General features: G+C 50.0%; 2 protein-coding genes across 2 annotated transcripts; both read right to left on the bottom strand.

The window, feature by feature from the left end:
- Positions 1 to 4,485: 4,485 nt before the first annotated feature.
- Ccdc8 (coiled-coil domain containing 8) lies at positions 4,486 to 7,824 on the bottom strand. The gene has a single exon (XM_005086419.4). It carries the CDS (start codon positions 7,037 to 7,039, stop codon positions 5,252 to 5,254), a length of 1,788 nt encoding a protein of 595 aa, XP_005086476.2. The 5' UTR covers positions 7,040 to 7,824; the 3' UTR covers positions 4,486 to 5,251.
- Positions 7,825 to 17,738: 9,914 nt separating this feature from the next.
- On the bottom strand, positions 17,739 to 23,434 carry Pnma8c (PNMA family member 8C). The gene is given in 3 exon segments (XM_013125500.3): positions 17,739 to 18,095; positions 22,161 to 22,299; positions 22,301 to 23,434. Coding segments are annotated over 2 exon segments (618 nt in total). The 5' UTR covers positions 22,781 to 23,434; the 3' UTR covers positions 17,739 to 18,095; position 22,161.

Raw genomic sequence — 23,434 nt, 5'->3', positions numbered from 1 at the left:
TAAAAAACAAGCGAGAGGGGCTGGAGAGATGGCTCAGAGGTTAAGAGCACTGACTGTTCTTCCAGGGGTCCTGAGTTCAATTCCCAGCAGCCACATGGTGGCTCACAACCATCTACAATTCAATCTGGTGCCCTCTTCTGGCGTGTAGGCAGAACACTGTATATGTAATACATAAATAAATCTTTAAAAAAAATAAAAATACTCCAAAGCCACAGAGAAACCCTGTCTCAAAAAAACAAAAAAAATAAATAAATAAAATAAAAATAAAAAACAAGCCAGAGACAACACGGAGGAAGTTGTTCGGGGTCGGGTTGTGTTCCTGCCTGTGTCGTCGTCTTTTTTTTTTTTTTTCCAGCTCCATAGGGCAGAGGGGGCTCCATGATGAGCACAGGAGTTCTCACCCCCATCCCCTACAATGATGAAGCTTAGGGAGGCCAGGAGTTTGAGCTCCACGTTGTCCTACTCCAGGTGATGTGGCATAATCATCCCAGCTGCAAAGGAGATCTGAATGGTACCTGCAAACTCTACACTATCAGGAGTCATCCCAACTTGGTCATGACTCCTGGCGCCACAGTCTGAGGCGCTCGCGTGTGAGGACCCTCCTTCCCCTCGGCCTCAGAGCCTGTCTCTGCCCCTTGGTGTGCCCAGGAGTGTGGCCATGTTCTAGAACTGTCTAGAATGGCTGCAGAAGTGGGCTCTCACTTTGCTCCCAAGACAGCCACAGCCAAGAAGCCTACTTACACTAACTGCACTTCTCATTATGGCCACTAGAGGGCGCTCCAGTCCCGCTGGTCCAAATAACGCAGATGACTAGGCATCTTGTGTAAACTGGATGTTCTGGGCATACTCAACGCCTAACAGCACCGAAGCTGTGCCTGGCTGAATTTGGGAACCAGCTGAGCAGAAATCCCTTGGGGCTCGGTTGGTAGAGTGTTTGTCTAGCACGTTTGAAGCCCTGAGTTTGATCCCCGATGCCATAAACCCTTGGTGTGGTTGTACATCTCAAGTGTCGGTGAAGACTAGGGGACTGGAAATTCAAGAGTATCCTCCACAGCACAGGGCGCTCAGGCAAGCCAAGGCTACATGAGGTCCTATCTTTAAAACAACAAAAACCTTGGCCTGACAATTTGAAGATGCAACACCACTTACCCTGTTGGTCTAGGGTAATGCCAGGGTTTCTCATCTGGATTCTCTTTGGATGCTCCTGCTCGGTGATACAGAAAGAGAACATCATGTTCACTCAAGGGAGGGACAAGCTAAAGGTCAAGCTGACCCAGGTCCGTCCATGTTTTAGGGCTATTCAGTGAGGCGGGTTTCCATAGTGTTATTCCATTCTGGGTTTTGGTGGCGTTGCATGTTGTCTACAGGGGTGTCTAGCGGCATGGGTGTTGATGGTAACATTTGGGTTTTTGAGAGGGGTTGTTTGTTTTTGTTTTTCGAGACAGGGTTTCTCTGTGGCTTTGGAGGCTGTCCTGGAACTTGCTCTGTAGACCAGGCTGGTCTAGAACTCACAGAGATCCTCCTGCTTCTGCCTCCCGAGTGCTGGGATTAAAGGTGTGAGCCACACACATTCCTCCCCCTCCCCGGCTGATGCTAAGTATGGTGAAGTATGTCTGTCAGGTGGTGAAGTATGTCTGTCAGGGGACAGAGGGTTTCCTGGTGTGTGTGGGAACCTGGTGGGTCTGTGAGTCAGAGTGTGAATGAACACTCTGTGTGTGTGTGTGTGTGTTTGTGTGTGTGTGTGTGTGTGAGAGAGAGAGAGAGAGAGAGAGAGAGAGAGAGAGAGAGAGAGAGAGAGTTCATGCACATGTGAGCCAGTGAAGTGAGATACGACATTCATTCACCAAGGACAACTGATGTCTATGAAGTCCCTAGTCCTGTGTCTAATCTGCCCAGCCTCTGTTGTAATGGCACACACCCTCATCCCTGCTTGGGACTCCAATATTGTCCCTAAAGCCCACTGAGCTCCTGGCCCTGTGAGGGAGACTGAGCACAGTCACTAAGTGATACTGTCCGTTGATACTTTTCTTTTTACCTTTAAGGGACTGTGGACAACAGCACGGCCCACCCCTGACCTCTCCCCCTAACCTGGTCATTCCAGACACCTCCAGCTCCCACCAAGCCCACTTTTCCAGGTGGGGTCAACACATCAGTGGGACTTTTCTCTGGACAGGCTGTAAGGGAACCAGCCTTGTCCATGACCAGCAATGCCACACTGAGAACTGCAGTACATTATGTAACTACTCAGTTTCAGAACACTGCAGGGAAGGAAAAGAAAGGTGGGTTTACAAGGGTTCATCATGGAGCCCCTGCCTAGAATTCCCCAGTGAGGGGCTGGGGGTGTGGCTCAGTGGCAGAGCCCCTGCCTAGAATCCCCCAGTGAGGGGCTGGGGGACATGGCTCAGTGGTAGAGTACCTGCCTAGAATTCCCCAGTGAGGGGCTGGGGGCATGGCTCAGTGGTAGAGTACCTGCCTAGAATCCCCCAGTGAGGGGCTGGGGGCATGGCTCAGTGGTAGAGCCACTGCCTAGAATCCCCCAGTGAGGGGCTGGGGGCATGGCTCAGTGGTATAGCACCTGCCTAGAATCCCCCAGTGAGGGGCTGGGGGCATGGCTCAGTGGTATAGCACCTGCCTAGAATCCCCCAGTGAGGGGCTGGGGGCATGGCTCAGTGGTAGAGCATCTGCCTAACATGGGAGCCACGCCCCAACCTCTCACTGGGGGATTCTAGGCAGGGAGGCTCTATGATGAGCCCTTGTAAACCCACCTTTCTTTTCCTTCCTTGTTGTGCTGTCTTGTCTCCCCAGATATCTCCCCACAGGGGGAGAAGAAGCACGGGAGAGCTGCTGGGATAGGATTCTTCAATCACAAGAGCACTGGACCGCTCTTTTCCACCAATGCTCTTTTCCCCGGCTGACTTTCACCGAGGCTGTGTGTGCACATTCATTCTTTCGCACTGCTAGCGGCTGCAGGCTGCCAACCATCAGAGAGAGACCACTCAATGCAGGCTGCCAACCATCACAGAGAGACACCCTCACCTTCCTTCCACCCCCGCAGGCCCTTGGCAGCCCAGTGCCTGGCTATGAGAGGCAATTGTGTACACCGCTCCCCCTTCGAGCATGCTTCCAACCCCAGATGTTTGTGAGCTCGTTCAAAACAGACCGAAGGGGGTGGCAAGGTGACTCGAGAGGTAAGGGCGATTGCTGCTGTGCCTAACGACCGAGCTCAGTCCCCAGAATCCATGTAGTAGGAGAGACCCAATCCCAGCAAGGTGTCTTCTGACTTCCACGGGGACATCGTAGAAGCTGAGCAACAGTGACAGCATTGACAAGAGAGATAGGGGGCTGAGCAGTGTGGCATACACTTGCAATCCCAGCATTCAGGAGGCAGAAGCAGAAGGACCGTAGATTTGAGGTTATATAAGGAGACCCTGTCTCAGAAAACAGACAACAAAAAGACCTCTTCACATTCAAGGGCCACACAACCATCTCAGGCTAAACCACGTTACATCAGGGGCCCCAGACTCGATGCTTTGAGTGCATTTCCTGATGGCTTTTTGTGTTTTTTCAAGACAGGGTTTCTCTGTGTAGTCCCAACTGTCCTGGAACTCACTCTGTAGATCAGGCTGGCCTGGAACTTAGAGATCCACCTGCCTCTGCCTCTCAAGTGCTGGGATAAAAGTGTGAGCCACCCAGCACTCGGGAGGCAGAGGCAAGTGGATCTCTGTGAGTTCGAGGCCAGGCTGGTCTACACAAGAGCTAGTTCCAGGACAGGCTCCAAAACAATACAGAGAAACCCTGTCTCAAAAAAAAAAAACAAAAAACAAAAAATAAGTGTGAGCCACCACCACCCAGCTATAAATTAACTTTCAATTATTATTTTGTGTGTGGGTATTTGTGTTGCATGTATGTGTATCGTGTGTGTGTACCTGGTAAATGAAGACCAGAAGAGGGCGTCAGATCCCCTGAAACTGGAGTTACATATGGTTATGAACCACCACATGGGTGCTGGGAATTGAACCCAGGTCCTCTGCAGGAGCAGTCAGTGCTCTTACCCGCTGAGCTGTCTCTCCCTCACCACGCTCCCTGTGGCTTTTCTGTGCCTTGTCACCAGATCAGTGTGATATGTGAAACCCACACCCTCCTCTAGCACTCAGCAGCCAGAGCGACAGCTTAAACACAGGGCCATCATCATCGAGGAGCCAGCCAAATCACCCCCAACACTGTCCATTAAGAAACCACCTTGCTGGGACCAATGTTTCTCAACCTGTGGGTTGCACTCCCTTTAGGAGTCAGGCATCCCTTTCACAGGGGCCACATACCAGAAAGCCTGCACACCAGATACTTACATTAAGATATTTACATTAAGATTCATAACAGTAGCAAAATTACAGTTACAAAGTAGCAATGAAAATAATTCTGTGGCTGGGGGGTCACCCCAAAATGAGGAACTGTATTAAAGCGTCACAGCATTAGGAAGGTTGAGAATTACTGTTGTAAACATTTTTATTTGCATATCAACTTGAGCCCTCTCTGTAGGTGCAAAGTAGGTGTCCATCAAAGTTAGCTGTAGACACAAGAAAAGGACAGAATAATCCTCCTCTGCCCACTTCGTTTGCCAAGCTGTTAAAGCACTATCCAGGCAAGCAGGCTCCAGGGGCTTCTTTCTTTATATTCTTTGAGATAGTATATCCAGTATTTTTTAAAAATCGATGTATTAAAAAAATCAAGTGTGTCTACAGCTACACCCCCCCAAAATGATGTAATCATAGAAAAACAAGATCATAAAAAGGACCACGGGAAGGCAGGCTTGCTGGCACGTGCCAAAAGTCGTAGCAGAGGCAGGCGGATCTGAGTTCGAGGCCAGCCTGGTCTACATAGCGAGTTCCAGGTCAGCCAGGGCTACAGAGAAACCCTGTCTGAAACAAAACAAAAACAAAAAACCAGGTCACTGGAGCCAGATGGAGTGGAACCTGGAATCCTAGTGCTCAGGCTACTACGGCAGGGGACTGCTGTGAGTTGGAGTACCAGGCCAGCAGGGCTGCATAGCAAGACTGTCTCAAAAAGATTTTTAAAAAAGGAAGAAAGTAAGGGAGGAAGAGAGGAGAGGAGGAGGGAGAAAAGCCGGTAAAGGTGCGCGCGTGCGCGGTGCTGCCCGCGTCCTCAGCCTTCGTTTTCAAACATGGAGGTAGAAAGAGCTTGCAAGGGAGGGGGGCAGCTCAGGGCAGACAGGGTGCAGGGACCCTGGCCCCCCTCACAGCTGTTCCTCTTGTTCTCTGTGCTCCATTTCTGCTCTAGCCTCAGCCCTCAGCACCCTGAGGCTCCTAGCCTCGCCTGCCCTGGGGACTCTCTTGGGCAAGGCTGGCAAGCGGGGCGTGCGCCAGAAGGCCCTTCTGCGCTTGCGAAACCACGAGAACCGTCCCGGGGTCTGAAACCTCACTGTCTTGACCTGTTTCCGGGCCCTAGGTCCTGGGGCTGTCCCTAGGGTAACCGAGCCAGCTGCGGCTTCCGCTACAGCCTGAGGCTCAGCCTCCTCCCTCTGGTCAGCTGGGACCTCCACCCTCTGATTTTCTGCAGCTCCAGTCCCTTGGTTAGCTGGGCCTTCTGCCCTCTGACTATCTATGGCTTCTGCCCTCGGGTCGGGTAGGGCTTCTGTCCTCTGATTGGCGGCAGCCTCAAACTCATGATCAGCTGCAGCCTCTGCCCTCGGATCAGCTGCAGCCCCTGCCCTCGGGTCAGCTGCAGCCTCTACCTTTGAATTAGCTGCAGCCTCTGCCCTCAGATCATCTGCAGCCCCTGCCCTCGGGTCAGCTGCAGCCTCTGCCCTTGGAGAAGCTGCAGCCTCTACCTTCGAATTATCTGGAGCCCCTGCCCTCGAGTCAGCTGCAGCCCCTACCTTCGAATTAGCTGGAGCCCCTGCCCTCGGGTCAGCTGGAGCCCCTGCCCTCGGGTCAGCTGCAGCCTCTACCTTCGAATTAGCTGCAGCCTCTGCCCTCACATTAGCTGGAGCCCCTGCCCTCGGGTCAGCGGCAGCCCCTGCCCTCGGGTCAGCGGCAGCCTCTGCCCTCGGGTCAGCGGCAGCCTCTGCCCTCGGGTCAGCGGCAGCCTCTGCTCCACGTTCAGCTGCAGCCTCTGGCCCCTGGATCTCTGCAGCCTCTGGGGGCCCCTCAGCTGGCATGCCTGTGCCCTGAGCTGGGAGTGGCGCCTGCTCCTTCCTGAGCCGCCTCAAGGAGACCCACTTGACTTTGGGCTTCCAGCATGTGGTACCCAGTGTCTGGTCGCTCCCGTCCTCTGTGTTTCTGGAGCTACCTTCCCCGCTGGAGTGGCTGTGCCTCAACTCTCCAGCCCTCTCAGCAGCGGTGGAGGCCTGCTGGGCCTCGCCCACCTCGGAGCCTGATCTGGGTGTCCAGGCCTTCACCCTCTGTTTCAGCTTCCCCCAGGACACCTGACTGACATACTCCCGCCATCTGTCCGCCTTGGACGGCCTGGGAGGCAGGTTGTCCTCGAACATGGGCACTGGCAGATTGACTCGGCGACGCGGAGGAGGCGCGCTGGGCTTCTTCTCTCCACGGCGGAGGAAGGCCTCCACCAGCTCCTGATCGTCCTCGCTCTCCACGTCGCTGCCCAGGAATTTGCTGCCCAAGTAACTGACCGGCATTTTGCGCACCTTTCTGGTTCTCTGGGAGTCCCTGTTGCCTTTGACTTTGGAGGTCTCGAAGTCACTCAACTCGCTGTCGCTGGCGTTGCTGCTGTCATAGGTGCCTACAATCAGCCGAGGCGGAGGAGTGACCATCAGTGGGATTCTCCTCACTCGGGGCTCCTTGGGCTTTTTGGGGGGCTGGGGTGGGTGTGGAGTGCTCTTTTCGATGATCCGGGCCACGTCTTCCAAGGTGCGGCCCTCCTCCTGCAGAAACTGGATCAGCCGCTCCCGAAACTCGGCTTCCTTGGTGGCTGGCTTGGAGATTACTCTCCACACGCCCCCAGCCAGCCGGACCTCCCGGGGGATGAGCAGATGGTCAACATCCTCCCCAATCTGCAGCATCCCCACCGTGGAGTCCTCCTCTTTGCGGAACACCTTCCCGATCTTCTTAAAGGTGCCCACCGGCCTTAAGGCCTCCACTAACACGTCCAGATCGACATCTTTGCAGACATCAGGGACACTCCAGAGGATCAGGCAATCGGGGGAGGGGAGGAAGCCCCAGGGGAACCAGCCCCCCACGTGACTTTTCTCGAGAGTCTTTAAGATCTCCAGAGTGGACTCTGGGGTGGGGGGCAAGAAGCCCAAACAAACAAACAAACAACTTAGCTTCTAGTCTTGGGGAGAGGGCAGAGAGGGCTCCAGCAACTCTGCTCAAGCAGAGTGTCACCTCCCCGCAGGCGACAAGTACCAAGTTGGGTTTTCTCCCTCCCCTCGGAGTTGTAGCGAGCAATTTTCCAGGATGCTTACGTGAACCGAGGTGCGGTCAGTCCCGAGGCTCAGAGCTCGATCCAAACTGGAAACGCCGGTGTCCCGGCTCGAAGCTGAGAACACACGGGCTCCGAGCGCTTCTCCCTTGGTCCCGACACCCGGGGTGCAGCTGAAAGTTTGTGGGAGGACTCTGCAAACAAAGGCGGCTCAGCGTGGCTGTCCAATATGGCGAGGAGCTTAAAGGCCTCCGCCCAGCCCCGAGGAGGGTCTCCCGCCCCCAGGCAGGCTGCCACGCGCTTCGGGCTGACCTCGCTTGCAGTCTGCGGTGGAGCTGAGTGTGGCAGGAAGTTTCTGGGCGCCCTCCCCTCCAGGGTGAGGCCCACCTTCTTCTCATCTTACACTCTCAGCCTGGGAAGACTGGCAGCGGAACTGGCCACTCCCTTCAGGGCAACCCCCCACAGAGGTGTGGCCGCCCCCTAGGGCCTCGCTGGGGCCAGGGCTTCCCATCTCAGCTTCCAAAACCCACGTCCTCACCTCCCCTCCCCCCGAAAGGCAGCTGGTCTCCAACCTGCCATACTCGATGTGCAAGGCTAAGGCCATCGCAATTACCGGGATGGGACCAGAGAGATGGCTCAATGGTTAAGAGCATGGGCTGCGCCGGGCGGTGGTGGTGCACGCCTTTAATCCCAGCACAGGCAGAGGCAGAGGCAGGCGGATCTCTGTGAGTTCAAGGCCCGGCTGGTCCGACAGCTTCCAAAACAATAGAGAGAAACCCTGTCTTGTAAAACCAAAAAAAAAAGGCTGCTCTTGCAGAGGACCTGGGTTGAGTCCCAGGACCCACACGATGGCTCATAACCCTCTGTTATTCGAGGCCCAGGGGATTCAACACCCTCTTCTGATCTCTGTGAGCACTGCACACACGTAGTGCACGTACATATACGCAGGCAAGACATTTTGCGCACGTAAAAAAAGGGACCTTCAACATAACTCAGTGGGTAAAAACATTTGCCATGCAAGCCTCACGACCTGAATTCAATCCCCAGAACCCACATAAAACCACCTCTACAAATTGTTGTCCAGTCCCCACACGCATAGATTAAACATACGTAAATATGTACACGATGATAAAATTTTAAAATAAAATATTTTCTTAAAAAATAAATCTTTAAACCGGGCGTTGGTGTTGCACGCCTTTAATCAGGAGGCAGAGGCAGGCGGATCTCTGTGAGTTCGAGGCCAGGCTGGACCGACAGCCTCCAAAACAGAGAAACCCTGTCTCGTAAAACCAAAAAAAAAAAATAATAATAATAATAATAAATAAATCTTTAAGATCAGAGAGATGTTGTGGTACCATTAGTTCTTTTTTTTTTTTTTTTTTTTTTTTGGTTTTTCGAGACAGAGTTTCTCTGTAGCTTTGGAGGCTGTCCTGGAACTCCCTTTGTAGACCAGGCTGGCCTCAAACTCACAGAGATCCGCCTGCCTCTGCCTCCCGAGTGCTGGGATTAAAGGCGTGAAACACCAACGCCCGGCCCATTAGTTCTTACTTTACTGTGTATCCCGAGTGACCTCAAACTTACAGCCATCCTCCTGCCTCAGCCTCTGAGTACTGGCCTTGGGGAATGCCTGGGCTGCCATGCCAGGATGAAAGACAATGTTTTCAACGACGACAACTACTGAAAGACCTCGGCATCAAAGCGCCGGGCACTGAACCGAACCCTCTGCCCAAGAACCGGGGCCAGACCACTGGCTGCAAATGCAAGAGGTGATTTATTGAGTACACAGGCGCCTGCGGATGCTACTGCAACTCGGGTGCAGAGCATACCGGGCTTGTAGGGAGTACAATATTTATAGAGTTTTAATGGTTACATAAGTATCAGCATAGCAACAGGCATTCCATTGGCTCATCTTGGGGGCAGGGGTAGTTCCCATGGACTAAGTTTCCTGGTATTACTTTATGAAAGACCCCGGCATGCTTCAGCAATTATTATCCGGGTCCCATGACTACTATGGTGATCATAGACACAACTGGGGGCAAGGGTAGTTGCCAAGGACTAGGTGTCCTGGTATTGTCATATGAAAGTTCCCAGCACGCTTCAGTAATTATTATCCGGGTCCCATGATTGCTATAGTGATCAGACACAATTGGGGGCCAGGGTAGTTGCCAAGGACTAGGTTTTCTAGTATTGTCATATGAAAGTTCCCAGCACACTTCAGCAATTATTATCCGGGTCCCATGACTGCTATAGTGATCACAGACATCCTGTTTTGAGGGTGAGACACCTGGTCTGGGTTTCTTTCATTAGGCAACGGCCTGGCCTTGCTTTTCTTTTCCTAGTGGGTCCTGGGTAGGGGTCTTTCACTACAAAAAAAAAAAAAAAACAAGTAAAGAAGTGACTTTAGGGGCTGGAGAGATGGCTCAGTGGTTAAGAACACTGACCACTCTTCCAGAGGACACGGGTTCAATTCTCAGCACCCATGCGGCAGCTCACAACTGTCTGTAACTCCAGTTCCCAGGGACCCAACACCCTGGCACAAGCATGCATGCAGGTAAAACATAAAAATAAATAAATCCTTTAAAAAAGGATTAATATCAACATATAGCAATTAATTTAATAAATCCTTTAAAAGGATTACTATCAATATATAACAATTAATTTAATACCGATATAAAAACATCTACCAACCGGGCGGGGGTGGCACAAGCCTTTAAATCCCAGCACTCGGGAGGCAGAGGCAAGCTGATCTCTGTGAGTTCGAGGCCAGCCTGGTTTACAGGGTTAGTTTTGAAACCCTGTATCAGGAAAAAAAAAAGAAAGAAAGAAAGAAAAAATTCTTCCAAACATGGAGTGCATACTTGTGATCTCAGTACTTGGAGGCAGGAGGATGAAGAGGGTAAGGTCATTCTCAGCTACAAAGAGAGTTCAAAGCCAGCGTGGGCTACAAGAGACCCTGTCTTAAATAACAACAACCCCAGGGCCTGGAGCGGTGACTCAGTAACTAAGAGCACTTGCTGCTCTTGCAAAAGAGCTGGATTTGGTTCCCAGCACCCACATGGTCACTCACAGTCACCCAAAACTCCAGTTGCAGGGCATCGGACTCTTCCTAATCTCCACAAGAACCAAACATGCACAGACATAGATTGGGGCAAAACAATCAGGCACAGAAAAAAAATAAATCTTTAAAAATTAAAGTGAAAAAACGCTCATGATTGTATTTAACTCGAGAAGACTTTGGAGGTCACTGTTAGCAATGCGGCGGGGAGGGGGAAGGGAGAGAAGGAAGGTACAGGAGATGCCATTTCAGACTGGGGCGGGGTGGGGGCGGGCGTTGCCGGCATCTTCCCCTGTGTCGGTGGCCGTTTCTGCTTACTCTGCCTGGGTAAACATTCCTCCTTTTCACGTGGCTGCGTTCTGCTCGCTCAACCCTCGGCCTTGAACGGTGATTGCCTCGGTAGACTAGCAGTCTCCAAGGCAACCAGGCCAGCAGAGGGGCCCTGGTTGAGCTTAGCAGGGAATTTCCACAGGTCAGGCACAGAGGCAGCCCCTCCTCTGGCCCCACCCACCGTCCTTCGGCCTTTTCTCCCCAAGCCGGGCTGCTTTGAAAGGAAATGTCAAAACGGCCCGGAGACACCGGCTTTAATAATTGGCGGCATGTGATACGTTCTAAATATTGAGGTTGAGGATTTGGCACTGTGGAGGAGCATTTGCCTAGCTAGTACTAGGTCGGGGTTATAAAGAATTCCAAATGATGGGGCTGGAGTCATGACCCAGGAAGTTTGAGCTCTTCCTGCTCTTTCCAGAGGACCAAGTTCGGTTCCCAGTACCCACAAGTTGGCTCACAACCACCTGTAACTCCAGTTCAAGGGGATCCAGTGCCCTCTTCTGATCTCCAAGGGCACCAGACGCACACATGCCACACATACATACACACGGGCGAAACACAGACTGAAATAAATGTAATCCACACATGCATGCACACGGGGGAAACACAGACTTAAATAAACATAATTTTTTGTTTGTTTGTTTTCCAAGACAGGGTTTCTCTGTGTAGCTCTGGTTGTCCTGGAACTCTCTCTGTAGACCAAGCTGACCTCGAACTCAGAGATCCACCTGCCTCTGCCTCCTGAGAGCTGGGAGAACTCCTGCTTAGAATTCCCCCATTAAGAGGCTAGGGATGTGGCCAGAGTGCCAGCCTATAGGAGGCAAAGCCCTGGTTCAATTCCCGATAACAATAATTGAATTTATTTTTTAAATATTTTATTTATTTATTGTGCATATAGTCTTCTGCCTGCAGGCCAGTGGAGGGCACCAGCTCTCATTACGGATGGTTGTGAGCCACCATGTGGTTGCTGGGAATTGAACTCAGGACCTCTGGAAGAGCAGCCAGTGCTCTTAGCCACTGAGCCATCTCTCCAGCCCCCAATAATTGAATTTAATAAATTTGAAAGCTGGTACGCCAGAGCATTATGGAACTGTGGTGCTGTAGCTTGCAGACAAGGAATCTGAAGAAATGAGGCATTCTCCCTTCAGTAGGAGGGTTACTGAAGAAACTTAGCAGGGGAGATTCTCACTATCCCTTCCCTCGGTCTGACTCGAGGCAGGATGGAAATCCTCTGCCACAGGAGACAGCCGACATCTCCTGGAAGAGAGTGCTGAGGACTCAGTCAACCAATCTCCTCTCTATTTGCCTTCCATTGCTTCCCCGCTGTGAGTCCCTGGTTGTCTCGTGAGTCCCTGGCTGCCTTGTGAGTCCCTGGCTGCCTTGTGAGTCCCTGGCTGCCTTGTGAGTCCCTGCCTGTCTCGTGAGTCCCAGCCTGTCTTGTCTTGCTCTGATCCTTCTGAGGCCTGGGGTAAAGTTATTGTCTGGCATGAGGGAGACCCTGGGCTCTATCCACAAGTAAAAACAAAGACCTGCGGCTTTACAAAGTTTGCAAAGTATCTCGCTTTGCTCACTGCCTTCAGGCTTCCCTTTCTCACAAGGATCCCCCAGGCTTGTAACTTTAAAAAAATGTTTGGTTCTGTAATAATTACCGAGCCAGACAGAGTCCCGGATAGAACCGAGGGTGTGGCTCACTGGGATTCCAGCTCTTGGAAGGCAGAGAAGATCAATTCTAGGCTATAGAGACCTTGTCGTAAAGAAATATATAAGGGCAGGCAAAACAGCTCAGCAGTAAAAGGCACTTGCCACTAAGTCTGAGTTCAACTTCTAGGGCCCACCCCATGGAAGGACAGAACCAATTCCCTGCTCTCCTCTGGCCCTCCCACACATACACACAAATAAATACAATATTTTTAAACAAATAAAAAGAACAAAGTAGAGCCGGGCAGTGGTGGCACACACCTTTAATCCCAGCAAATGGGAGGCAGAGGCAGGCGGATCTCTGTGAGTTCCAGGCCAGCCTGGTCTACAGAGCGAGTTCCAGGATAGGCTACAAAACAATACAGAGAAACCCTGTCTCAGGGAAAAAACAAAGTAGGGCTTTCCTTTTTCTCTTCAGGGATAGGAAAGGATAGTTTGAGTACCTGAAGAGCTATTGGGGGGCTTGGGGGGAGGCTGTTTGTAGCCCTTGCTGTTTTGGAACTCCTTATGTAGATAGACCAGGCTGACCTTGAACTCACAGAGATCCTCCTGCCTGCCGCCTCTGGTGTCAGGGTATATAATAACCAGCCAGGGTAGGAATAAAGGAAAGCCTTCTTGAGGAGCCTTCTGGAAGCCACTGACGGGTCTCTGTGTCATCAATCCCGACACCCTCGCCACATTCTTGGACACAGGCTGCACAGCGGGCACACAATTGGAGGTTCCACAGAGATCGTGAAAGCTAGGTAAGTGGACAGGGTTGTCCCTTTTGCCGGCCAGGGACACATTGGGGAAAATAAGAAAGAAGCAATGGGGAATAGTTCCGGGAAGCTTGAATTATAGTATCAAGTAAAAAAGTTACTTGAAGGACAGGGGACCATAGTCAAGGCTAAAACCCTAGAAGGCTTTCTAAACTCGATGGAACGAGCCAGTCCATGGTTCATTACTGGGGGAAGCTTAAATATCACAGATTGGGAGGAGGTTCGCCGTGATCTTCATAGACTTTTACGAAAAGAGGGATCTGAGTCCTTGCCCCTATTCCCATTCTCCTTATGGAGATTAGTGAGGGGTGCACTTTTGACAGAAAAGGTTCACTACCGCCAGGTAGTCCAGGCCACAAAAGAGGCTTTTTCAGAGTTACAAGAGACTGAGACTCAAGCCTCCTTGAGTTCAGGGGCAGAGAGTGAGGATGAATCATCTGAAGAGACCCTGCCAGAAACTAGAGGCTCCATTGTTAGTGAGGATGAGGAGGAGTCTCTTAGCAACAACAACAACAACAACAACAACAAAAAAAATGGGTAGAGATCTCGGGGCACGACCCAAAAAGAAGGCCTCTGGTCAGAATCGGTTATATCCTTCTTTGTCAGACCTAGAAAATGGAAGTAGCTCGGACTCTGACTCATCAGAGGCTGAGAAGGAACAGTAACTTGCTGAGGTTTGGGTCCTTAAAAAAGCACTAAAAAAGACTCAAATTAAGAAGAGCCAGGACAGGGAGAGAAACCCTCCTCCATACTCTGAAAAAAAGGACACCTCCTATCATATGACCCAACCCTTCTTGGACCTTGAGGGAAGACCCAGAGGAGGGGTCCAATGCTGCCCGGTGGTAGACCCAGTAATGGAAGTTCCAGACCGGAACAATCCCCGGCAGGTCATTCGGCGTCATGACCCTTTAAGTTTCAAAGACATACAGGCCATTGTGGAGCACACCCATGCCACTCTCAAACAATATTTTAAGAATAATTTGTCTGCTATGGAGAGACATTGGAACAAACCCTCCCCAGTCTTTGGGATGGGTCAGATGGAAGGATTTGATTACAGGAAAATGGCAGCCACCCACTCCCCTACTAGCTAGGGTCTGAGGGGCTGTTTGTGTTTTCCCTCCAGGAAGTGAGAAGCCCATTTGGTTCCCTGAACGGTGCATCAGGCATGTTGACCCCGATACTACTCCCAATACTAGGATGCTCACCATGATAAAGATGGTCCAACCATCGCCGTACACTCAGGTAAGGGAAGTATGGGCACTGGTGAGGATCCCCTCCATGTTGATGCCAGTTAGTCATTCCAGCTCCCTGTTCATCAATTTTATAGCACCAATAATACATTGGGAGCGGCTGCTGCCAATGAGAGATTAAAAAAATCAGAAACTAGGCCGGGCGGTGGTGGCGCACGCCTTTAATCCCAGCACTCGGGAGGCAGAGGCAGGCGGATCTCTGTGAGTTCGAGGCTGGGCTGGACCGATAGCCTCCAAAACAATACAGAGAAACCCTGTCTCGAAAAACCAAAAAATAAAAAAAAAAATCAGAAACTAGGCCGGGCATTGGTGGCGCACGCCTATAATCCCAGCACTCGGGAGCAGAGGCAGGCGGATCTCTGTGAGTTCGAGGCCAGCCTGGTCTACAAAGTGAGTTCCAGGACAGCCTCCAAAGCTACAGAGAAACCCTGTCTCGAAAAACCAAAAAAAAAAAAAAAATCAGAAACTAAACATTCTGAGTTTCCCCCTCCTAAAAGGGAATCTCTGTTTTATTAAAAATATTTAATATCTCCTGGATTAAATCTCCAGGCCTCCGCCTGACACCGAGGCCAGGAAAGAAAGGGGAACCTGAGAGATCGCCCTCAGTTGGAGGGTGGATTGAGTATATCTTAAGGCTTTTGCCTGAGGGAACATCCTCAGTTGGAGGATGGATTGAAAATGGGTGAATAGCCGGGCGTTAGTGGCGTACACCTTTAATCCCAGCACTTGGGAGGCAGAGGCAGGCAGATCTCTGTAAGTTCAAGACCAGCCTGGACTACCAAGCAAGTTCCAGGACAGCCTCCAAAGCCACAGAGAAACCCTGTCTCAAAAAAAAAAAAAATGGGTGAATCAAAAAAATTGGTAACAGTAAACGAGGTACTGGTATTAAGTAAAGAAAAAGGAAAAAGGTATATGGAATGGAAAAAGTTTGTTTGCATTTAAGGTCAATTTTGTGAGTCATCTCTAAAAACTTTTGGCCAGAAGCCTGGCCTCTCAACCTTGCATCTACAGAATTACAAGGAGTAGGTATGGCTGTAGACCCTGACTGTAGCTCAAATGGAGGAATGATGAAGGGCATACAGACTTTTTAACTTTTTAGTTCAAGAATTGGCTGGAGTTGTTCTTTTACATAGATTTCAACTAAGGAAGTTTCATTTCAACAGACTAATCATGACCTAGGGATAAAGGATGACCGAAAGATGCATGTATGTTCTGAATGTATGGTGTGGCCACACTGGTATATATGAAATGTGATTGTGAATGCGTGAGTGTGAACTGCTTATATGATTAAAAGGATACTTAAATCCCTTCAAAAATAGTCTCGGGAGGCAGAGGCAGGCGGATCTCTGTGAGTTCGAGGCCGGGCTGGACCGACAGCCTCCAAAACAGTACAGAGAAACCCTGTCTCGTAAAACCAAAAAAAAAAAAAAAGTCAAAAAGCTGCCTAAATTGCTTTAGATATAGCCAAAAGGAACATCCAGCCAGCCGGCTAATGTCTTAACAGAAAAGTTAAGATGCAAATGAGGCCTTGTCAGCTAGTGAGAGCTCTATCGGTTAGATTGGGAAAGACTGCTCACAGACTTCAAATAACTTTCAAAAGTTATTTGGGACACAGTACAAGTTACAATCTTTGAGTGATTTTCAGAAGTTTTTGGGAAATACTTAATGGATATGTCCTTTTTAAAGGGCATCTACTAATAATCTAGATAGTGATCCCAATTCACCTAGATAGTTAACTAAGGAGGGTAGACAAATCCTTCTACTGTTATGGTCCAGCTTCAACAGTTCAAACAAAATTTAGAAAATTAAAAAGGGGGAGCAATGTCCCCAGTCCCCACATGACTCATCAAATAATACACTCCTCATTTAAAAATTTTTTTAATGTGAATGCCAGTGAGCAATCTGCTTCAGACAGATTCTGACATGATGGAACTTGAGCAACCATTGCTCAGGTCAAATAGAGACATCCATACACTAGACAGTGGAAAGACCCTAATTTGGGGTTGAGGGCATGTTTGTGTTTTCTTGCAGGAAAAGAATAAAGCTTTGGCAGCTGTCAGAACGTTTGGTGAGATGCATGGAGCAGAGAAAAACTGGACCTGAGACCGTGGGAGCCTACCTAAGCCAGTTTGAGTGAGATCTCCTAAATCAGTGTTCCTGACCCTTGATGTCATCGAATCTACAGCCCAAGAAAGAAAGAAAAGAAAACAGTTGGTTCCAGATTTCCAGTTTCTCAACAGGCCTGCTGCATCAAGCTCCCGGACCCGTGAGTTTTCATCCCAAAGCCAACAGAGAACTGGAAGATTAACAGTCTGTCTGCCTACCTGGTAGTGGGTCCCTAGACACAGAGTTGCAGATGAAGTCTGGGAACTGAACACAGGTCCTCTGGGAGAGTAGCCAGTGCTCCTCACTGCTAAGCCATCTCCCCAGCCCCTCATACAGAGTGAACTCAGTGTACAGTTGAGGATAATCTTGATTTTCTGATTCCCCCCCCTCTTCCTCTCAGAAACTGGAACAACAGGTGTGCACCTCCAAGCACAGTTTTTGCATTGCTGAGGACTGGACCCAGGGGCTTCCTTCATGCCAGCTAGGCAAGCAAGCACTCTACAACAGAGCTACATAAAAACAGCCTGGGGTTTAATTTTTTTTTTAACAGACAAGGTTTCATGTAGCCAAGGCTGGTCTTAAACTCATCCTCCAGTCTCCTCCTCCCAAGAGTGGGAATCAGATCTCAGCACACCCATCTGTCTCTCCACCACTTGTTTTTATTCTAAACAAACTGTTCCACCTTTCACCTCAGCATCAGAAAACAGCCTGGAGTCCAGGGAAGCCAGCCAGGTAGAGGAAAACTTGGAGTTCTGTGTTCTCTCAGCCAGTGGCATCAGATAACATCTCTTTTTTTAAAAAAAAATTATTAAGCAAAACTCAGTTTTTGGAATTTAAAAAAATGCCTTTGTGTGTGTGTGTGTGTGTGTGTGTGTGTGTGTGTGTGTGTGTGAGAGAGAGAGAGAGAGAGAGAGAGAGAGAGAGAGAGAGAGAGCTGTACACACGTGTATGCGGAGGCCAGAGAAGAACTTTTGAGAATCTGCTCGCTCCTTCTACCCTAAGGGTGCTGGGGGTCCAACTCAAGTCATCACGCTTAACAATTTTACTGACCCACTTTTTTTTTAAGTAACCAGATCATTTTCCCAAAGGAAGTCTAATGTGGCTCCCCTACCTCCCCAGCATACTCAGGACACACTGTGGTTTCATTAGCATCCATTTATTTCATTAGTTTATATTTATACAGTAGAGTGTCAATCACAAAGAACAAAGAAGGGTAAACCTGCTCCTCAAACGGGGTTAGGGGGAAGGCTGTAGTAATTTTCTTGGGGCTTTCTGCCTCACACCTGCAGCATGGATGCAGGTAAGTACCAAATCGTTCCCGTTTCATGACCATCTGCAGTGCCCTGTCAGGAAACGTCACCTGGTCCCAACGACTTCCCAAGGATAATGGGCTCCTGGATTCTGGATTCGTGGGCAGCATTTAGTAGCGGTCCACGTTGCTTGCCACGGACACAGTGGCCATATGAGAAATGCCGGGAAACACATGCACGTCTCCAGCTGCAAAATGAGAAGAAAAATGTCACATTGTCCTTTGTTATGCAGCTACTGTGCTGTTATGTTAAACAACTTGCATCAAGCAGGTGCACTGGAGGCTATGCCGCATCTACGGAAGGTCAGGCTGGCGTAATAATTGACACAAGACACACAGTGTTCTGACAATGGGAGAGCCAGGGCCAGGACTGACAAGTTAAATATGGAGCCAAGAACCTCTTCTTTTTTCCCTTTTTCTTCCTTTCTTTTCTCTTTTTTTGGGGGGGGATGTTTTTTCAAGACACGGTTTCTCTGTGTATTCCTGGCTGTCCTGAAACTTCCTCTGTAGACCTGACTGCTCCTGGCACTCTGTGCGTGCTGGGGTGGATGCTCATGCCATCCATGACTCTTATGTGGAGACTTTCCACCATGTGGGACCTGGGGATCAAACTCAGGAGGACAGGCTCTGCAGCCGCATCCCTGGAGTCATCATCTCTACAGCCTATAGAGCAAACAAGCTTCGTGACCATGGATTTGTAAGAAGCTCAAAAGTGTTTGTGGAGACAGCAGGAAAAGCTCTATCCTGTCTGCCCATCGCTGTAACAAAGAAAAGGATGTTGATGCTGGTACCAGAAAAAGCCAACTTGGGAAATGGATAGAAACCAGTGTCTCCGTTTGGGACTTTAGGTTGTGTCAATCAACTGAATTGGAAAACTCCCTTTGGTGTGTCTTGCTGGAGACATACGGACAGAGACAGGTATTTCCAATGGTGTGGCTGCCCAGATGGAAATGCAGAGAGCCTTTGGCTGTGGTGGTGAGTAGTAACTTCCAAGGAATCAAAAGAGGGGATGGAAAGTAAAGTCACAGATAGATCTGTGCATACCCGGGTGTGGTGGTGCACACCTTTGAGAAGTATTTGCAGGTGGATCTCTGTTAGTTCAAGGCCAGCCTGGTCTACACCATGAGTTCCAGGCCAGTCAGGGCTATAAGTTTAAGTCTCGAAACAAAACTAAGAAGATGTACCTGGTGCCCATCAAAGGCAGCACTGAGGCAAGGATGAAAGAAAGGCTCCCACCTACGATGCCAGCACTTGGGGGCAGGGGCCAGACTACTGAAGGAGCTACAGTAGCCCCAAACAAACAAGATATGGGAGTCTCCTTGTTGTAAGATAGTAGAAAAATCAACACATGGGCCTAGGTGGTGGTACAGGCCTGTAATTCCAATCCTAGGGGGACTGGGGCAGGGGGATCATGAGCTAGACAGAGGCCAGCCTGGGGTACGTAATAAGTTTCAGACCAGCATAGGCTACATAGCAAGACTCTGTTTCAAAACATTAAAATTTTGTGTATACACAAATTACAGTTTTTAAGGAGGGGGATAATTTATTTATTTTTATGTGCATTAGTGTTTTTGCCTGTGCATGTGTATGAGGGTGTTTGGTCTTGGAGTTACAGTTCTGAGCTGCCATGTGGGTGCTGAGAATTGAACCCAGGTCCTCTGGATGAGGAGCCAACGCTCTTAAGTTTCTGAGACATCGGGCCGGGCGTTGGTGGCGCACGCCTTTAATCCCAGCACTCGGGAGGCAGAGGCAGGAGGATCTCTGTGAGTTCGAGACCAGCCTGGACTACCAAGCGAGTTCCAGGACAGCCTCCAAAGCCACAGAGAAACCCTGTCTCGAAAAAACCAAAAAAAAAAAAAAAGTTTCTGAGACATCTCGCCAGCCCCTATAAATTACATTTTTGAAAGGCAATTCACCTGGAGCCGTCATAGATGCCTGAAGCTGTAGAAGTTTGTAGGTGTCCTAAAAGGAGACATTCTCTCCACCCATCCACAGCTGGAGTTCATCATGTGTTTTCTGAGGGGGTCCCTGCAGGTGTCATACAGGGAAGGGAACCACTCAAAGAGATAGGAATGAAAACTGGGTGCAGATTGATTTCAGTTGGGATCAGATTTTGGGGAATCTAATAACAGGTAGTTTATTCTCAATGTATTTAAACCCAGTATAATTTGAGAAAAAAAAAAACTTCCCTGGTGTAATACTATCTTTGATGCACAGGAAGTGTATTACATTGAAACTCAACTCAGGTAATGCCATTTCTTCCAAGAAAATGGGTTCTGGAGATAGGCTACCTGTGCTAGTTTAAGAGCCTAAGGGTCTGGACTGGTCTCAGTCATACAGACAGCATAGAGGTCATTTGGGCTATTAGCCACCTCTGGCCATGGTCATTGGAGCCTGGGGGAGCCTCTAGCTATTAGGGTCGCTTAGATTACTAGCCACTTCTGGTCTTGATTGTAAGAGCTTGATATGGCCTGACCCAACAGATAACATAGATCACCAGGCTGTCAATCACTTCCAATTCTCAGCTTTCTGGATGGAAGAACAGGTTTTTCATCTTTCCCACGGCGAAAACAATCCTGTATGCTTAACATTCCTGGTTTCTCTGGAGATCTGCAAGCATAAGGACTTTCGTGCTGTGCTCCAACATTTTCCCTCTTCTCTAGCCTCACATGATACTCAGCTCATAGACCTCAGGACTCATTATTTATTGATACAGAATCCCATGTAGCTCCAACTGGCCTCAAACTTACTATACAGACAAGGATGGCCTCGATCCCTTGATCCTCCTGCTTCTGTCTCCCAAGTGCTGAGATTCCATGAGCCATCATGGTTGGCTTAGTGATTCTCTCTCTCTCTCTCTCTCTCTCTCTCTCTCTCTCTCTCTCTGGGAAGTTCAACTTATTTTTTTTTCTAGAAGAATGTCTCCCCTCTAAGACATGATTACTCAGACTTAATTTGGGGAGACCTACGTGCTTATCTCAGGGTCCATTAGGGGTTGAAGACTCTCACCACTGACCTCCCTTCAGAAAGGGAGAGTTGCCACATATTGAACAGACCCAGCCCTTTAGGGACACATACAGAACAGCAAAGTCCTCAGTGCAGTGGAGCCCAAGGGTAGCCTACGTGTCAACCATGATTTATGAACTGTCCTCAACATCAAGAAGCCCCTGGAGATGGCAGGAAAATAGTGACCTTTGTTCCCGGCAAGAATCTTCACGATAAGTTTTTATGGGGTCAGCTCCAGTTTGGGCAAGTCTACCAAAACAGTTTCAAAAGCTTGCCCTTCATGGATCTTCTCTTCGGGCAGTGGCTCGCAGGCACCTGTCCCCTCTATGGTCTCTATGGCAACAGTCACATGCACTGCTGTGGATTTGGTTCCCTCTGAGGGGCTGGTCCTGCTGGCCTCCAAGTGGCTAAGTCTTTACAAGTCTCTGGGGCCTTTGTCAATCAGAAGTTGCTCTCCTTCACTCAAGCAATAACTCCCACATACATTGGGGATATTCAGTCTCAAATGTTACCCACAATTCCTCAAATACAGAATTAGAGCCATGAGGGCAAGGCTAAAAATCATTGACTGCGTGCCAAGCTCCTGGTACATTGTAGGTGCTCAGAACATTTTTGCTGGTTGGATGAATAAAGTGTCCCACACTCAGCCGTATATGATCTCTCAGCTTACTTTAAATTCACTTTGATGAAAACTTTGCTCACCTAGATGTATCCAAGTAACACCATTATTACTCATGAGTGTCACAGACTATTGGGATTTTTCACCCCTCATTATCCCAAGTACCATTCTGGGATACAGTAGGGATGAAATAGACATATGTAGAGTGAACGAAAGAAAAAAAAAAAGAGAGATGACCCACATCCAACCGGATGTTAGCCACACCCACTCAGCTGTAGTCCAAAACACAGATGAGAGTACCAGGCTCAGGCTGTAGCAAGAGCTCATTAGCAGTTTGCCTAGACCCTCCTAGCGAGGGAGCTGGGTGCATGGATTCTGATAGAGCCCTTGAGGAGCATGCTCAAAACCCTAACACAGTGCAATCCGTAGCGGTCAAGTACCATGCGCAACACTAGGTGATACTCACACTGGCTCAAAGGTCGCCCACTCACTGGCCCAGCTCCTCTTATCCACGCTTACTCTCAAGTGCCACAATGCGATATGCCCTCCCACAGTCACCCCACGCCCACTCGGATGACTCCCACCCGCCCTCCGCACACCCTGCCCCCCCCCACTCACCCAACATCACCTCACAGCTTCTTATCAGAAGCCTGCTGTCGGCGCCGACTTTTCTTATTTTTCTTCTTGCCCTTCTTGCCCTCTTCAGCCTTGCTCTCCTTCCCTGGGTCCTCTAGAGGGGGCATCCCATGCCCCGGGGGCGGTGGCCCCCTTGTCTGCATTCTCCTCCCCCTGCGGAGACAGGCAGCACTTCCTGGAAAGGAGTTCTCCAGGACCTGCTGTGGTGGGACACAGCTCCCGCCTGAGAATGCGAGCCACATCCTCTACCGTCCTGCCCTCTCTCTGCAGGAACAAATTGAGCTTGGTGAGGAATTCGATGTCCTGCCATTTGGGCATGTAGACCACCCTCCACATGCCGCCCTTGCCCCTGATCTCCCTGGGAACCACGTCGTAATTGAGGTCCTCGGCCAACCTAATGATAGCCGCCTTGGATCTATCTTCCTCTAGGTAGGCCTTCCCAGCCACTTCGAACTTGCCCAGTGGTTTGAGGGGAGTGCGTATGATGTCTTCAAATTCTTGGTGGCTACAGTCCTCTGGGATCCCCAGGATCATCAAGGACTTGTAACTGTCCACCTCCAAGGCCTTGCATCCATGTTCTAACAACGCAATGTCCTGGGCTCCAAATACCATCTTGCCCAGCTCCTTGAGGCAGCTGTATGCGCGCAGCTGCGCGGTGGAGCTGCCTCGAGAACCCACGGAAGGATCCAGGGTGCCGAGAGCTGTTTCTGAGGGTGATGAGAAAACGAGGCCTCAAGGGCGAGGCTACTACTAATAGACCCAACCGGTCCAACTCAGTCAAGGGGAATCCAGTCTTCTGCAGCCTGCTCCCTCTGAGCTCACGCTTGGAAGTTGCTAGCAACTCACATGGGCCACAGAATTGGAGCTGGGCGGTCGTGGCTCCCAGGTCCTGGGCAAGGCCTCTCCCAGGAGAGTTTTATGATGCAGACTCCCCTGAACTGGTGGTGGCCTTGACAATCTCTGTGGACCCGAGACCGCTAGTCTCCCTGCTGCTATTGTCACCCTGAGTGCCGTGGGTGGCGACTTGGCAGGTTGGAGTTGGTCGCCTCTCACTGCTGGCCCAGAGGTCGCCCTCACGTGCCCTGTGACAGAGTTAAAGACCAGGATGTGATGGTGGCGGCTGCACTTGCTCCGGCAGTGACGTCATTGCTTTCTTTGCACTGCGGCTCCGCGGTCTCCATGGCAACCGCTAGAGCATTGTCTCTGCCATTGGCGGGGGTACTGCGGCATTGAAATCAGAAACCAAGGCAAAGAGGCGTCATTATA

This window comes from Mesocricetus auratus, unplaced genomic scaffold (genome assembly GCF_017639785.1).
Source record: "Mesocricetus auratus isolate SY011 unplaced genomic scaffold, BCM_Maur_2.0 Super-Scaffold_100038, whole genome shotgun sequence".
Classification (NCBI taxonomy): Eukaryota; Metazoa; Chordata; class Mammalia; order Rodentia; family Cricetidae; genus Mesocricetus; species Mesocricetus auratus.
Note: the sequence above shows the minus strand (reverse complement) of the source record. Positions and strands in the feature narration are given on the sequence as shown.

What these genes read in the sequence shown, in the direction of transcription:
- Ccdc8 (XM_005086419.4), bottom strand. Translation starts at nt 7,039, where the DNA reads ATGCTGCAGATTGGGGAGGATGTTGACCATCTGCTCATCCCCCGGGAG.